We start from the raw sequence: 16,698 nt of genomic DNA, 5'->3' as shown, positions 1-16,698 counted from the left end.
TGCTGGTGTATGTGAATGTTTTCATGAGAATTGCATGGTAGAATCATTGACGTATCGTGACGTGACGGGACGTGAACGTGACGTGTATGTTGTATGTGAATCGCACTTAAATAGTCCTCAAATTAACGAATGGGAACAAAAGATAGCTTCATGAAATAACAAAAATAAGATATTGGTATTGTCGTTTTCATAATAAATCGCAATATTTCAATATTTCTTAAATTGGATTGCTCGATTATTTATCAAATAAAATTTTAATCTCATATTTTTAAGTTGAGGGTAAATATTTAAGTAAGATATGCGAATCTACCTCACAAAAAATATCGTTTCGATTCCAAACGATTCAAACAGTTTTTTTCAACAGTAAATAAAAATTTGCGTAGCTGATATGAAGTGTTTTCATATTATATCATATTGTCCGTGATAATTTCGAGAAAATCTTTCGCGTTTTGGTACAGTTTTGCTGTAGCAGTTATTGCAAAACCATGAAAAAAAGCAGCGCAACGCTAGTTTGTGCTGAAAAGAACGAATCGCGGCTCATACTAAATCAAAATTTCAAAATCATAGTTTTATTTTCTATTCTGCTAAGAATTTTTTAACAAAATTCGGACATATAATTATTGCTAATAAACAGCATTTTATGAATGAAAAGAACAGTCCTACATAACATCTCACACTTTTTTATACTTGCTTTGGCATATCCCTCTAATGTACAAAAGAGTGAGTGAACTGCTCAAAAGAACTAGTTCACTTAAGTGAACGGTTGGTCACTGAACGGTTCTTTAAAGTGAACCGTTTTGCCCATCTCTAATCGAGATGTTGGTGAACTCACCATAGTTCACCGACTTCGGTGAACGTGAACGTGGAAACTGTTACATATTCAGGAATCACAGAAGTGTTAACCACATATACGAAGATATGTTACTACTTTTATTGAAATACTGTATTAATTTAAGCGAATAACAATTTTTAGAAATCGGGATAAAGAGAACCGTGTGTAGCTTTTATTCGATCTATATTTTTTTAACTGCAGGCAGTGGCGCCAGAACGATTTTAGGATAATCTAACACTGTTTGCATATACAACATTTCTTCCCTTCTTTCTTATTGAATCGTTTACGGAGAGTATCTGTTCGGAGGGCGATGATTTCTTATAGAACGCCGCATGATAGTAGGAGTTGGGCTACCAGTTGGTGTTCGGAACTCTGGAGAATCGGGATGGACAGGAGCACTTCTCGCACTGATTGGTGTAGAAGAATTCTCCGGAAAAGTTGAACGGTTCTCGTAGAAATGGATGCGCCTTGGAGCCTCTTGTTGACTAGAATCCTCTGCATCAGTTGGTTCGATTAGCTGTGGACACTTGAAACTGTTTCTCGACTGAATCTGGTCGACGTGACGCTTGAACCGTTTACCTTCATAGGCGATCTCATAATGTAGATCTCCAAGTCGAGCCGTAATAACTCCGGGAATCCATTTTTCCATACGAGGGTTGCCGGATAAGAAATAGATCTGTTGATTTAGGACGAATTCACGGAATGATGGTTCAAAACGAGATTGCTGCTTGTTCGTAACTCTCATTTGTACGTCTTCGGGCCTCAATAGATCAAATCGCGTTCGAATACTCCGACCAAGGAATAATTTAGAAGGTGATTCACCGGTAGTTGCGTGTGGTGCTAGACGGTATAGCTGTAGAAACTTATTGAGATTTATGTGCAACGTCGACGCTGTAGTTCCCATGGCCTTCAGAGCATCTTTAGTAGTTTGCACGTATCGTTCGGCTTGGCCGTTTGTTGCGGGGTGATAAGGAGCCGTTAACTTGTGAAATTTGACTCCACTTTTCTGTAAAAACTCTTTAAACTCTGCTGCAGTGAATTGGGGGCCATTGTCCGACACAACGGTTATTGGTACTCCATATCTCGAAAACAACTCATCCATAATACTAATCGTTGATGCTGTCGTGGTGGTATTGGTGACCTTCACCTAAAACCATTTACTGTACGCGTCTACAATAATCAGTAACATTGAGCCTGCCACTGGACCCGCATAATCTATATGTATTCTTTCCCAGGGGCCTTTGGGATACTGCCAGTGGTGTTCACTAAACTTCGGGGGAGCGTGTGCTTGACGAGCACACTCAGGGCACGATTTTGCTGTGTTTTCGATGTCAGCATCTATTCCTGGCCAATAAACAAACGAGCGAGCGAGGCCCTTCATTTTCACAATCCCAATATGTGCTACATGGAGGTCTTTTAACACAAACTGTCGCAGCACTGGCGGCACTACAACTCTGTGTTCGAACACTAAACAACCTGCAGCCAGCGAAGATTTCACCTCCGGAGCTTTATAGCCAAATCGTGACAAATCAGAACCGGCTTCCAAAAGTTGAGTGATTTTACCAAGACTAGAATCTTTGCGTGTCTCTCGAGCGATGTGATCTGCGCGTATGGGTAGTTGTGCAATTTGACGAAGAGCAAATACGTCGAACTCGTCTTCACCGATGTCTCTTCCCTCACGAAGTGAAAGTTTGTTTACTTGTTCCTTTGTTGGTGGTCGTGTGATACGAGAACAGTAGTCTGCATTTACGTTCTCCTTCGTTGATTTGTACACAACGTCGTAATTGAAATGTGCCAAATAATCAGCATAATTGGCCATTCTACTGATGCACAAATTTGGGAGCGATTTAGTAGGGTGAAGAATTTGCGTCAACGGTTTGTGGTCGGTGATTAGAGTTAATCGGCGAGCGTAGAGGAAGTGAAAAAACTTTTTGATCGCCCACACGATAGCGAGAGCCTCTTTGTCAATCTGCGGATAGCGCTGCTCAGTAGGAGACATTGAGCAGCTTGCGTAAGCAATCGGTCGTTCCAAGCCATTCGCCAGGCGATGTGATAGGACAGCTCCTAAACCGGTTTTGCTAGCGTCTGTTGCTAGCAACAAAGGAAGAGCCGGGTTATACTGCATTAATACTTGTGGTGAAATTAGTATTGATTTAATGTCTTCATAAGCTGTCACTCGTTCCGGCTTCCACTCGAAAGCTTCGTCTTGTAGCATATCACGCAGATAACGAGATCGTGTTGAGAGATTAGGAATAAACGAATTATAGTACGTGGCTTTTCCTAAAAACAGTTGTAGCTCCTCTTTGTTTGAAGGACGGGGTGCATCCCGTATGGCTTCAATGTGTTTGTCTGATTTGTGCAACACGTGTGCATTTATTTTGTGACCCAGACATTCAAGTACCGGCGAGGCGAAAATACATTTGGATCGGTTTAAACGTAAACCATGGTGCCTTAATCTTTCAAAAACCGATGTGAGGGCTGAGATGAGGTTTTCGTACCCGTCTGCATAAAATATAATATCGTCATAAAAGTTGATGACATTGGATAGACCTTGAAATACCGTTTCCATACGACGTTGCCAGATCGCTGGAATGTTTGCCGCCCCGTAGACTGCTCTTGTAGGGCGTACCAGTCCATGTGTTGGTGTATTGAGAGTTAGAACATGTTGGAACTCTGCGTCAATAGGAAGGTGTGTGTAAGCGTCCGTAACATCCAGATGACAGAACAAACTGGCTCCATTCATTTGGTTGAAAATGTATTCGATTTTGGGGATCGGATGTTCGTCGATAATCATTCGAGGGTTTACCGTTGGTTTGTAATTGCCGGTGATGCGTAGTTTTCCGTTCTTCTTGACCACAATGTGTGTGGGGGAGGCCCATTCAGAGTAATCCACTCTCTCATAGGCACCAGATGCTAATTTTTTATCAATTTCTTCGGCATATTGGCTTTTCAATGCAAGTGGTACGTCTCGAGCTTTTACGAAAATGGGAGTTGTTCCAGGTTTCAAATGCACTGATGCGGGAGGCCCAATCAGCTTACCAGGGGTGTCACTGAAAACATCCTCGAAGTTCACCAGCAACTGCGAAAGAGCCTCTCGTTCTACTGCACACGTCGATTTTGTAGATACTAGTGAATGTATCGGATCAGTTTTTGAGAACAGCTCGTTTAGATTTACCTCTTTCATGAATTGCGAAATCCATTCCCTTCCAAAAAGGGCGTCATAGTCCCCGGACACAACGTACAAGTTCAGTTTGTGTGTAGTTGCTCCGACGCTGACATTCACTGGAAGAAGACCCATGCACATAATTTTGTGTCCGGTGTAACTGGAGAATTGCCGATCTGTGCCCTTTAGTGTAAACGTGGGTTTGATCGTTCGTAGCTTTTTCTCGCTAATGATGCCGCACGGGGCTCCGGTATCAACCTCCATTTCCAGGAGGCGACCGTCTATTTTGACACTGACTACCTTTTTCTGGCACGCAGCGACTGAATGAATTTTGCTCAACCGCATTACTTCGTCGACTTCTTCAGAAGGATTCTCCAATTGCACTTGAGACGTGGAGCGATCCTGTGATTGATATTTACTGGACCTACAAGCTTTGGCAATGTGCCCTTTTTTCTCACAGGTGAAACAAGTTGCATTGCGGAACTTACACTGACTACGTGTATGTTGACCACCACAGCCACTGCATACTCTAGAGTCGTATGTTAGTTTCCCACTACCCTTGTATAGGTGTGACGAAGATACGTCATTTGGATTTCCCCTCCGTGTCTTCGGTGGCTCATAACCTAACTTGTTGGTTCCCTCTGGAACTAGCGATGGTCTTACCGTTCTCACTTCTTTAGCTGTATTACGGGTAGCTTCAATTGTGTGCGCAATCTCGAAAGCGTCATTGAATGTCGCCGGTTTCTTTGCTATAATTTCGTCGCACAGTTCGCGTGAATCGAGACCGTGTAAGAGCTGTTCGATCAACATTCTATCAAGGAATTCTCCATATTCACAATGCGCAGCACCTTGTCTGAGCCGGAGAACGAAACTGGACACGGATTCGTCGCTCTGTTGCATGATCTCCCGAAACTTTATACTCTCAACGTATTTATTCTTTGGCTGGTCGATGTGATTTACTAGTGCCGATCGAAGTTCGTCGAACGAGATGTCCGCTGGATCGCGAGGACTTATCAGGAATTTGATGGCGTTATTCAATTCTGTACCCATATGCACTCGAGCATAGTGTGGGTATTGTTCTGCCGGAATCTTACTCAATTGCAGAGACCATTCAAAGCGCTTGAAATAGTCAGTAACGGATGTGTTGTCCGAAATACGGTATTCGGGAGCAGAAAACGAAGGTGGTTTCACGGGTGGCACCATTGCATCTCCGGCAGGATTCATTTGCCCCAAAGTGGATTGGATGGATGACTTCAGGGCGTCGGCTATCATTTTTGTGAGAGATTGCATTAGCTCTGCATTCGGGTCTTGGGAAGCCATTTTGCTTTTCGTGGAATCGAAGCGTACGCGACTTTTTTTCGACCGAAAAACTTTTACTGCTGTATCCCACTTCTGACACCAAAATGTTACATATTCAGGAATCACAGAAGTGTTAACCACATATACGAAGATATGTTACTACTTTTATTGAAATACTGTATTAATTTAAGCGAATAACAATTTTTAGAAATCGGGATAAAGAGAACCGTGTGTAGCTTTTATTCGATCTATATTTTTTTAACTGCAGGCAGTGGCGCCAGAACGATTTTAGGATAATCTAACACTGTTTGCATATACAACAGAAACGGTGGTGAATATAGCGTCAAAATGTTTCCTCGTTCATGTTCACGTTCGAATGTCCCAAGGCATTCTGAAAATTATTTCACCGTGAACTGTAAAAGGATATGTTTAGCAATTCTCAAGTTTTCAATAAAAAATTTGATATGGATGCAATTTCATTCATTCACGGGTTGAAAAACTTCGTTGCTTCGGGTTGATTTGTGAACAACTGTATATTTTATCCGAATTACTTCATTGAAGCTCGATGTTTATTTACTTCACGTTTACTGCCGAACTTTTAATATGAACGTGAACGTGAACAAAAACGTTCTATTCACCACGATTTTTTGAGTTGTTTGTTCGCAATGTAGTTCACCGTGAAATTATCGTACTATTCCACCACCTGTTCAAGTTCACGTTCACGGGAACTCTAAACCAGGCTTAACACTGGCTTCTCGTACCGTTTTGGAAATGATCGGTAGATTCTGAAGAGTGTTTTGTTAACTGGAATAGACATCAGCCTCAGTGTGAACCATTTCAACTATGGCTTCCTCGTCACCTTAGAACAATTTTGTTTTCTCGCTACTTTGGGTGCGTTTCCATTAGGAAGAAATTACAGGAATTGAATGTGCCATATGCTCCGTGTGCAACCCCATGTAATGATTGACCTCATCGGTTCACTTAAGGCTGATTTAGACGATGCCAGTCAGCGCTCTAGTTGAAGTATCCAGTGAATAGAGAACAGACACTCTGTTCAAGTTAGAGGCCAATTACTTGTTCGATACTGGTACAAGTAATTTGAACAGAGTGTCTGTTCTCTGTTCACTGGATACTTCAACTAGAGCGCTGACTGGCATCGTCTGAATCCTTCAAAACCCCGGCTGTCTTGTAATTAGAAATATTTGGGGTTCAACCAGTTTACAGAGTGCAGGTCTATTTAATCAAACACTTCTCATTTATATGAGCTTAAAAACGCCTTAAGTATTATTAAGCACTCAATGCTATTTCTTGACAATTATTCAACTGACTAGCTTCATTACAGCCAATAATCGTATTCGTGTTTTTCATGAATCGTTGAACGAACAAAAGTATTTGCTACGTGTCTTACTGATTTATTTTGAGGGGGGAAACTATAAAAACTATTAAAAATTCTCTGGAATGTCTACTTTATTGTAGTTTTTGTCCCAGGTTCGTCCGATGATCCGTTCCAAAGTTACAAGTCAATTAGTGGACCTAACTATTTGCGTAAGAAGCGCGGATTCAAAATCTAAAACGCGTTTTTCTCGAAACTAAGTTTTGCAAACTGGTAGAAGTTCTACCCTGAGGAAAAACAGGAAGTGGGTTATATCTATGGTATAACCGCAAGGGTGACGTAGGACTATCGTTGATTTAGAGATCATTTGTTTGAAGTTGAATCTGAATTCATTCTGAATGAATGAATATTTGGAGAACTTCGAAAACGAGAGCGTTACGTTGGAGCCACAAGGTTTTATGCATCCAATATTGGATACGGAAATATCCTACTGATGGGGAAGAATAATCTTCAGAAGCTATCCTGTTAATTGCGATTGATTGAAAAATCACAAAACCAAATGTATTTGGTCACAGTGTTTCTTGGATAGAAAACATTAAAATAAACTCTTTCACATGAATGTAATTTTAAATTCCCAGAGGAACTGGCAGATTATTTTCAGTAACGATTAGATATTTCCACATTTTCCTCGATACTGGAAGCCCACCAGTGGTTAATGCTAACTCGATAACCATCTGTTAATAGCACTTGATTGAAACATATTTGGTCACAGTGTTACATGGATAGAAAACATTCAATTAAACTCTTTCACATGAATATATTTTGAAAATTCCCAGAGGAACTGGCAGATTATTTTCAGTAACGATTAGTTATTTCCACATTTTCCTCGATACTGGAAGCCCACCAGTGGTTAATGCCAACTCGATAACCACCTGTTAATAGCACTTGATTGAAACATATTTGGTCACAGTGTAACATGGATAGAAAACATTCAATTAAACTCTTTCACATGAATATATTTTGAAAATTCCCAGAGGAACTGGCAGATTATTTTCCAGCAATGATTAGATCTTTCCGGAACTTTCCCGATGCTGAATGGCATCCTAACGGAAAGAGTTCTGCGCGTGTATGTGTCGATCCTTTGCCGTCCACCTCCTCCAGCACGTTAGGCAACGATGTTGCCTTGTCGATGTCCTCACGAAAAATGAATGTGTCTCACCACCAGAATATCGCTTAAGTATGCTTTTTGTGTGTGATTGAATCGAGAGAAGGTGTGGTTTACGATGGCAATTTGGAAGGCAAACTAGAGGGGAATGAACTCTCTGAGCTCGGAACTTTCGGCGACTGAGCAATAATCGCTTGCGGGCGCATACAATATTGGATACGGAAATATCCTACTGATGGGGAAGAATAATCTTCTGAAGCTATCCTGTTAATTGCGATTGATTGAAAAACCACAAAACCAAATGTATTTGGTCACAGTGTTACATGGATAGAAAACATTCAATTAAACTCTTTCACATGAATATATTTTGAAAATTCCCAAAGGAACTGGCAGATTATTTTCAGTAACGATTAGATATTTCCACATTTTCCTCGATACTGGAAGCCCACCAGTGGTTAATGCCAACTCGATAACCACCTGTTAATAGCACTTGATTGAAACATATTTGGTCACAGTGTAACATGGATAGAAAACATTCAATTAAACTCTTTCACATGAATATATTTTGAAAATTCCCAGAGGAACTGGCAGATTATTTTCCAGCAATGATTAGATCTTTCCGGAACTTTCCTGATGCTGAATGGCATCCTAACGGAAAGAGTTCTGCGCGTGTATGTGTCGATCCTTCGCCGTCCACCTCCTCCAGCACGTTAGGCAACGATGTTGTCTTGTCGATGTCCTCACGAAAAATGAATGTGTCTCACCACCAGAATATCGCTTAAGTATGCTTTTTGTGTGTGATTGAATCGAGAGAAGGTGTGGTTTACGATGGCAATTTGGAAGGCAAACTAGAGGGGAATGAACTCTCTGAGCTCGGAACTTTCGGCGACTGAGCAATAATCGATTGCGGGCGCATACAATATTGGATACGGAAATATCCTACTGATGGGGAAGAATAATCTTCTGAAGCTATCCTGTTAATTGCGATTGATTGAAAAACCACAAAACCAAATGTATTTGGTCACAGTGTTACATGGATAGAAAACATTCAATTAAACTCTTTCACATGAATATATTTTGAAAATTCCCAAAGGAACTGGCAGATTATTTTCAGTAACGATTAGATATTTCCACATTTTCCTCGATACTGTGGTTAACCAGTTATACCAGGATACCAGTGGTTAATGCCAACTCGATAACCACCTGTTAATAGCACTTGATTGAAACATATTTGGTCACAGTGTAACATGGATAGAAAACATTCAATTAAACTCTTTCACATGAATATATTTTGAAAATTCCCAGAGGAACTGGCAGATTATTTTCCAGCAATGATTAGATCTTTCCGGAACTTTTCCGATGCTGAATGGCATCCTAACGGAAAGAGTTCTGCGCGTTTATGTGTCGATCCTTCGCCGTCCACCTCCTCCAGCACGTTAGGCAACGATGTTGTCTTGTCGATGTCCTCACGAAAAATGAATGTGTCTCACCACCAGAATATCGCCTCAGTATGCTTCTTGTGTGTGATTGAATCGAGAGAAGGTGTGGTTTACGATGGCAATTTGGAAGGCAAACTAGAGGGGAATGAACTCTCTGAGCTCGGAACTTTCGGCGACTGAGCAATAATCGATTGCGGGCGCATACAATATTGGATACGGAAATATCCTACTGATGGGGAAGAATAATCTTCTGAAGCTATCCTGTTAATTGCGATTGATTGAAAAACCACAAAACCAAATGTATTTGGTCACAGTGTTACATGGATAGAAAACATTCAATTAAACTCTTTCACATGAATATATTTTGAAAATTCCCAAAGGAACTGGCAGATTATTTTCAGTAACGATTAGTTATTTCCACATTTTCCTCGATACTGGAAGCCCACCAGTGGTTAATGCTAACTCGATAACCACCTGTTAATAGCACTTGATTGAAACATATTTGGTCACAGTGTAACATGGATAGAAAACATTCAATTAAACTCTTTCACATGAATATATTTTGAAAATTCCCAAAGGAACTGGCAGATTATATTCAGTAACGATTAGATATTTCCACATTTTCCTCGATACTGGAAGCCCACCAGTGGTTAATGCCAACTCGATAACCACCTGTTAATAGCACTTGATTGAAACATATTTGGTCACAGTGTAACATGGATAGAAAACTTCAATTAAACTCTTTCACATGAATATATTTTGAAAATTCCCAAAGGAACTGCCAGATTATTTTCCAGCAATGATTAGATCTTTCCGGAACTTTCTCGATGCTGAATGGCATCCTAACGGAAAGAGTTCTGCGCGTGTGTGTGTCGATCCTTCGCCGTCCACCTCCTCCAGCACGTTAGGCAACGATGTTGTCTTGTCGATGTCCTCACGAAAAATGAATGTGTCTCACCACCAGAATATCGCTTAAGTATGCTTTTTGTGTGTGATTGAATCGAGAGAAGGTGTGGTTTACGATGGCAATTTGGAAGGCAAACTAGAGGGGAATGAACTCTCTGAGCTTGGAACTTTCGGCGACTGAGCAATAATCGATTGCGGGCGCATACAATATTGGATACGGAAATATCCTACTGATGGGGAAGAATAATCTTCTGAAGCTATCCTGTTAATTGCGATTGATTGAAAAACCACAAAACCAAATGTATTTGGTCACAGTGTTACATGGATAGAAAACATTCAATTAAACTCTTTCACATGAATATATTTTGAAAATTCCCAAAGGAACTGGCAGATTATTTTCAGTAACGATTAGATATTTCCATATTTTCCTCGATACTGGAAGCCCACCAGTGGTTAATGCCAACTCGATAACCACCTGTTAATAGCACTTGATTGAAACATATTTGGTCACAGTGTTACATGGATAGAAAACATTCAATTAAACTCTTTCACATGAATATATTTTGAAAATTCCCAAAGGAACTGGCAAATTATTTTCAGTAACGATTAGATATTTCCACATTTTCCTCGATACTGGAAGCCCACCAGTGGTTAATGCCAACTCGATAACCACCTGTTAATAGCCGCGCGTGTATGTGTGTGTAGCGATGTCTTCCCAGGGAACCGTTTGTGGCATCACTCTCCTCCTGATAGATTCCCTTCTGGCCTAGGGTGCACAAACAGGCTCTTGGTGACACCGTTCATCCGCGCTTTCATGATAAATAAAGAGCTTCACCGCAACAGCGACAACATGCTCCAATCGCTGTTCAATTAGAACTGAGTGGATTTCCGAGCGCCGCTCGCTTATATACCGATTGGTGATTTCAATAGCCTGTTTTGAAAGCAATTTTAAGACTATTGAAACAAGTTTTTGGATCAAAAAGTAACAAGTATATAACGCGTAGACATTTTATCTTTCGAATGAAGTGTTTATCATACCATTTCGTTCAGTTGTTTAGGAGCTATTAACGCTCAAAATCTCGGTCTCCGGCGTAACGCTTTCGTTTTCGAAACTTTGATTTTACACCCCGGTATAGAAATGAAAGACGTAGTCCTACGTCAAAAGTTTCTCCCAGATTCTCCACTAAATTTCCTGTCATCGTACGTAAGATGTTTTTGATATTTTGAAAAATAAAATTTTTGGTGAATATTTTTGTCTCGATTTTAGAGGCAAAAAGGCAATTTTTTTACAAAAAAAATGTCGCTATTTCGTCAAAAATCAATATTTTGAAAAAATCCTACGTAGGATGACAGGAAATATATCCAAGATTACGTAAAAATATCATCGGTTGAAATCGGTCCACTAGAAAAAAAATCCCACCAGTTTACAAGGTTTTGGCTGCAAGGGGTCAACAAACCGATTGTGGCTATTCAGGGGACAGTCCAATTGACATCAATAATTTTTTTGTTTGTTAAGTAATATATACCTAATAAAACTATGGTATCAGATTAAGCATAGTAATTAATTTTCTCGTTGAAAAAAATCGCAAAAATCACATACTTTTTATGATGTTCATGTTGTACTACCCCCTTAAGTTGAACGAAAAACCTGAGGTGAAGCCAAGAATTAGAGTTAATCAGATGCATAAAGTCCGTTCTCTTTAGAATTTGGCCGCACAAAATTTCCAATTTCTCCATGAGGAAATTAATTAAAAAATGTATTAGATTATGTTTTCGCAGGTTTTTTTCATTAATATTGAAGGAAAAAAATAGAAGAAAAACTAGCTGACCCGGCAAACGTTGTTCTGCCATTTAAATTATTTCTAGAGAATATTTTAAGTGTTAAAAACATAACTGATGTATTTTAAGCGAATTTCAATGTTTCAACGATCTATAAAATTATTCGAATGTGATCAATTAAAAAACGAATGAAACGATTTCAACGGAAGTTAGTATGATGTTTCATGATGTATTTCAACAATGTAACTGTTATGTTTTTTTTTCCAAAATATATATTTTTATTAAAGCTCATATGGCATTAGCCTCACGGGGCCAGGAGTTCAATATTTCGACAATTTTTGCCTTATGACTATGTTAGTAATATGTTACCGATTACTCGCGGTTGGTTCGGGGTTTCATATCGTTCAAATGCTGTCTCGTTGGAGGAAAAAACGCGATTCTTTTTTTCAATATGCACGGCTGAATTTATAACTGCTGGGTCTCGTTTATGAATAGGGAAACCAACGATACGACAGACAACAATGGAGCTGATGTATCGTTCTTATTTGGAACCGCATTACTTCGTTGTGGTCATTCAATCGAGGAGCATTCACAGCAGTATTCTATTTCAGAACCACAGCCATATTGCCACTTCCAATTAATACTTGCAAATGTATTAATTGCTCTTTGCTCAGCTGAGGCGAATATGGTACTACTCTACGATTTTCAATTTCAATGTCTGCGTTGTTGATATTTTTGAATGATATTATCAGTATTTATTCGTTGATATATTATACCATGGACAGACATACAACTGTACTAGCGCTGTACGTGTACAGCGTTGTACAGGTACCACGATAGCATGACACACATACTTTAGTTGTACATTGTACCGCATGTCAGACTGACAATCAGAAGTTTGAATTTATTGCATTGTATTTTCACCAATATTTCAATGAAAAAGGTTTTTATTTAGCGTCTAAACTATCGAACACAACAAATATGTATCCAATCTGAGTTATTAACTCAAGAGAAAGTCATTGAAAAGAATGTATACCAAATGTTTTGATTCGTTTTGTTCATGCTACCCACCACTAACCGTCTATGGCGCTGCGCACAGTACAACTGTAGCCATGTACAGCGGTAAAACAGGTCGGTACAGGTACAGCGATTGTACCGAGTTGCTTGCATGGTTCTAGCGCTGTACATGGTGACAGACATACAATTTTCGAAGTACAACGCAAGTCGTTATACTAAAGGTGGACCGCAATGTCAAAATTGCTGTTCGGCCATTGCTCGTGAAAAAACAAATTTGTTTACAAAGCAAATCATATCTTTTGGTGACAAATGCATTCGTAGGCAAAATAGCTGCTCGCGCTTCACTGTAGGCAGGTAATTTTCTGGATTTTTTCGTATAACAATTTCTCATAATTGCTTCTACTTTTTCAGATATCTACAATCAGCGGTCGAATTAAAAACAGTGCAGAAGGATGTTTTGAGTATATTTTACCTTCTAGCCGCGCAATCAATGCTTTTCTTTCCAAGCAAGCAGCGTTTTTCGTATGTGGTTTTATTGAGCATTTAAAAGAGAGTGTTAATTTTTTTTTTGTTTTATCACCAGGGCAAAAGCATGAAATAGAATCGTACGTGGTACGAATTTATCGGCACAATCTGATCAAGGACGGAGGCATCATCAAACGGAAACTACGCGAAAAATAAAACTGCGCCGCAACACTCGTGTCAAAATGGACGAGTTGGGCTGGGTGCTGATGAACCACAATTTGATAACACGTAATGAGCCAATCCAACAGCATGCCAATGGTAATGGACCAAATCATTTTAAATTGAACATGGAGCGGTTGCGAAACCTACTGGAGCAGCAAGAACAGAACAATCACGCTGGTAGGTCGGTTTGATATATTTATTCCGCTAAAGAATGATTATATTTGTTGATTTTTCAGAGTTAACTTCCAAAAAGCAAAACAAATTCCTGCGTATGCTGGATGCAATTTTACAAAACGACAAAGTTTTGAAGGAAATTAAAGAGATGGTAGCGGCGAATCGACTTCTATCGGAAATTCGTTATGTGACTACGGTGGAACGTATGCTGAAACACAATTTGGACCCCTCTTTGCGCTGCTGCTTTGTATGCCGAGAGTATTTCCGCACTGCCGATGAGTATACCAGTCATTTCGAAAAATTGCACGGTGAGAAATTTCTTATTGTTGCGGCGGTGGATCGATTTCAGACTAGTCAAAAGTTCAACGTTCTACATCACTACAATCCCCTTAATCCGGTGACAATATTCACGATTTGCAACGTATACCACACAGCCCTAATAAAAAAAACAAGAAAAGACGGGTCTAATATTTTACAATAAAGAACAAATCTACCACTTTCCACGAAAATCGGAGAACCACTATATCGGTTAGACATGGAATGGCTGATACATATAAGGCAGAAAAAAGGTTTAACTTTGGAATTCAACATCCTATATTTCCTCGTACCATTAAGTTCAGGGCGCATTTGATGTCGGTCATCGTAACTGCTTCTATGGAAATGACGTGAGCATATGATTTGATTTTTGATTTTTATCTCCATCTCGGAGAAAAGTGTGGTAAACAATGTCCGGGTTATTTTTCGTTATGAGAACCTTGTTTCCACATCCTTTTACTGCACAATAATACGGCATCTGAAGTAAATAAAATATTCACAATATAATTTTGGCATGATAGAGAACCGCGAGATGAACGATTATCTGTGGAGGAGTTGGACAACAGATTTCTTAGACTTATAGCACTTTTATCACATTCACAAGCTCATCAAATCCTCACTGTCCCCCAAAAATATTGAATAATATATAATTTTTTTTTCCCAAAATATATATTTTATTAAGGCACGTAGCTTGACGGGGCCGGGAGTCCAATATTTTAACTATTTTTGTCTTACAACTGTGTTAGTAATATGTAACCGATTACTCGCGGTTGGCTCGAGGTTAGTATTACATAGATCTCATAATTGGGATGTTGCAGTCTCCAGTACTATGTATGTGTGGCCGACACGGGATACTTCCTATTGGAGTATAACTGACCATTGATCAGCGACACCCCCCTAATCTGTACCTCATATCAATCGTGGTGCGTCTCTCTTGACTCGAGGAATCCAGGGTAGAATGGTCACTGGACGGTACAATCTTCAACTCGTGTAGAGTTGCCATGAGCGGTACAACCTTTGGCTCTTGTTAAATGATCAGTGGCCTTCGACCTGTGTATCTGTAAAGAGTATGTGTATGTTTAATTACATTACATGGAGCGGTTATAATATATAATATAAATACCTTATTGCAGCTATAGTACACTATTTTTCACGAATATATATTTGTTTATTTCTTCCTTCAGTTGTTTTCCTCAGCGAGTTGATATGAAACCATAACCACACAACCAAACAAAAAGTAAATAATTCAGAAAGCTACGTCTCGCTACTCGTCTCAGGTATTGTCATGAAAGTGTCAAGAACGAAACACCTATAGTTTAGCATCTTGGTACAACGCAAGTACAGCTGTATGTCTGTCATAAGTATTAAGGTAATATTATATTATCAGGTACGTAGCGTAACCGGCACGGCACGTTTCATGCAAGACAAATATTATTGCGTGTGTTTCAAATGTGTATGCGTATATATAGCGGAACGGCTCCGGGCATACACAGCACGCTTCAGACAAATGCATGAAGGAATTCTCGAAAAGAATATTTTACCGGTGCCGGGCACGAACTACATGGGCGAGTAGCACCATACATACAAACCCAACGTCGAAGTTCGTGGTGTGGGTGCGTTCGTCGCTCTTCGGTACGACATCGGTTCAATCACCAGTAGCATTTCTCCGCTCCGTCTGCGCTGCCGGTCCGTACAGAGAAGTTGCTAGGCCTGATGATATGAATACATCATGTATTTGTCTGCCGGTGTCGGTACGTGCCGTTTACGCTACGTGCCTGATAATATAAAACGGCCTTTAGATATTCGCTACGCTTGCGATCGTGTCGTTGGTGAAATCTCTAGGAAAACGCTTTATACATATTCCATCTACCATGCAAGGCGATAAAGGTTTCGAATCACCACATGGACCATACACCATTATTGTGGTAACAGTATCGAACAGTTATCCATATTCCGGCATAGAAGACATAGGGCTTGATCACGAACATAACTGCCACATACGCTATCACGTCACTTACACTTCACTTAATCTTTTATATTTTTTAATTATCACGGACAAATGCGTGAAGTGAAAGAGTTCATTCCAGTTTATAAGAGACATGTCGGTTGCATAATTTCGGGCGTTTGAACGTTATGTCGGTAGCATAATTTCGGACGTTTAAACGTTATGTAGGTAAAATTAATACAGTGTTTCAGAGAATATTTCATTTGATTTAGCGTATGTTTTAGAATGACAAGTTTGCTATTATATCTCGATGATTCAGTATCTCAATGCCAACTTTTAGGACTCACCCATGATTCATTTGCTTGGTGCGATAGTTTTCTGAATGAAATGCTAGTTCAAAGATGAGGAGGAATACTTGATTGTTCGTGAATAATGTAGTTGTTCAACATATGGGAATGTAATTTTATTTTCTCTTTCCATAAATTACTCTAGAGGTAAAACATGACTATTAGGTTTAACAATCGACATCTCACATACTCTTGTTCTTAGCTCTGTCTCACTCGTTTGAATAGTGAGAAGTATTTAGTGTAGGTCAAGGTTAGAATAATTTTTTAAGAACCATTTCTACAAATTTGTGCTACTCC

At 39.6% G+C, this 16,698-nt stretch overlaps 2 protein-coding genes across 3 annotated transcripts; one reads left to right on the top strand and one right to left on the bottom strand.

Moving 5' to 3' along the window:
* Positions 1-1,979: 1,979 nt before the first annotated feature.
* Positions 1,980-5,315, bottom strand: LOC129766709 (uncharacterized protein K02A2.6-like). Its single transcript, XM_055767308.1, has one exon. It carries the CDS (start codon positions 5,313-5,315, stop codon positions 1,980-1,982), a length of 3,336 nt encoding a protein of 1,111 aa, XP_055623283.1.
* Positions 5,316-13,155: 7,840 nt separating this feature from the next.
* Positions 13,156-14,311, top strand: LOC129768853 (uncharacterized). 2 transcript variants are annotated; one of them, XR_008741745.1, is made up of 4 exons: positions 13,156-13,287; positions 13,345-13,455; positions 13,517-13,801; positions 13,857-14,311. XR_008741745.1 is itself a non-coding variant. In XM_055770791.1 (4 exons), exons 3-4 carry the CDS (start codon positions 13,641-13,643, stop codon positions 14,273-14,275), a joined length of 576 nt encoding a protein of 191 aa, XP_055626766.1. In that variant the 5' UTR covers positions 13,156-13,287; positions 13,345-13,455; positions 13,517-13,640; the 3' UTR covers positions 14,276-14,311. The 2 variants fall into 2 exon arrangements, 1 of the variants encoding a protein (XP_055626766.1); XM_055770791.1 differs by having other exon boundaries at positions 13,517-13,797.
* Positions 14,312-16,698: the final 2,387 nt, after the last annotated feature.

The sequence above is a fragment of the Toxorhynchites rutilus genome, chromosome 2, assembly GCF_029784135.1.
Source record: "Toxorhynchites rutilus septentrionalis strain SRP chromosome 2, ASM2978413v1, whole genome shotgun sequence".
Taxonomy (NCBI): domain Eukaryota; kingdom Metazoa; phylum Arthropoda; class Insecta; order Diptera; family Culicidae; genus Toxorhynchites; species Toxorhynchites rutilus.
Note: the sequence above shows the minus strand (reverse complement) of the source record. Positions and strands in the feature narration are given on the sequence as shown.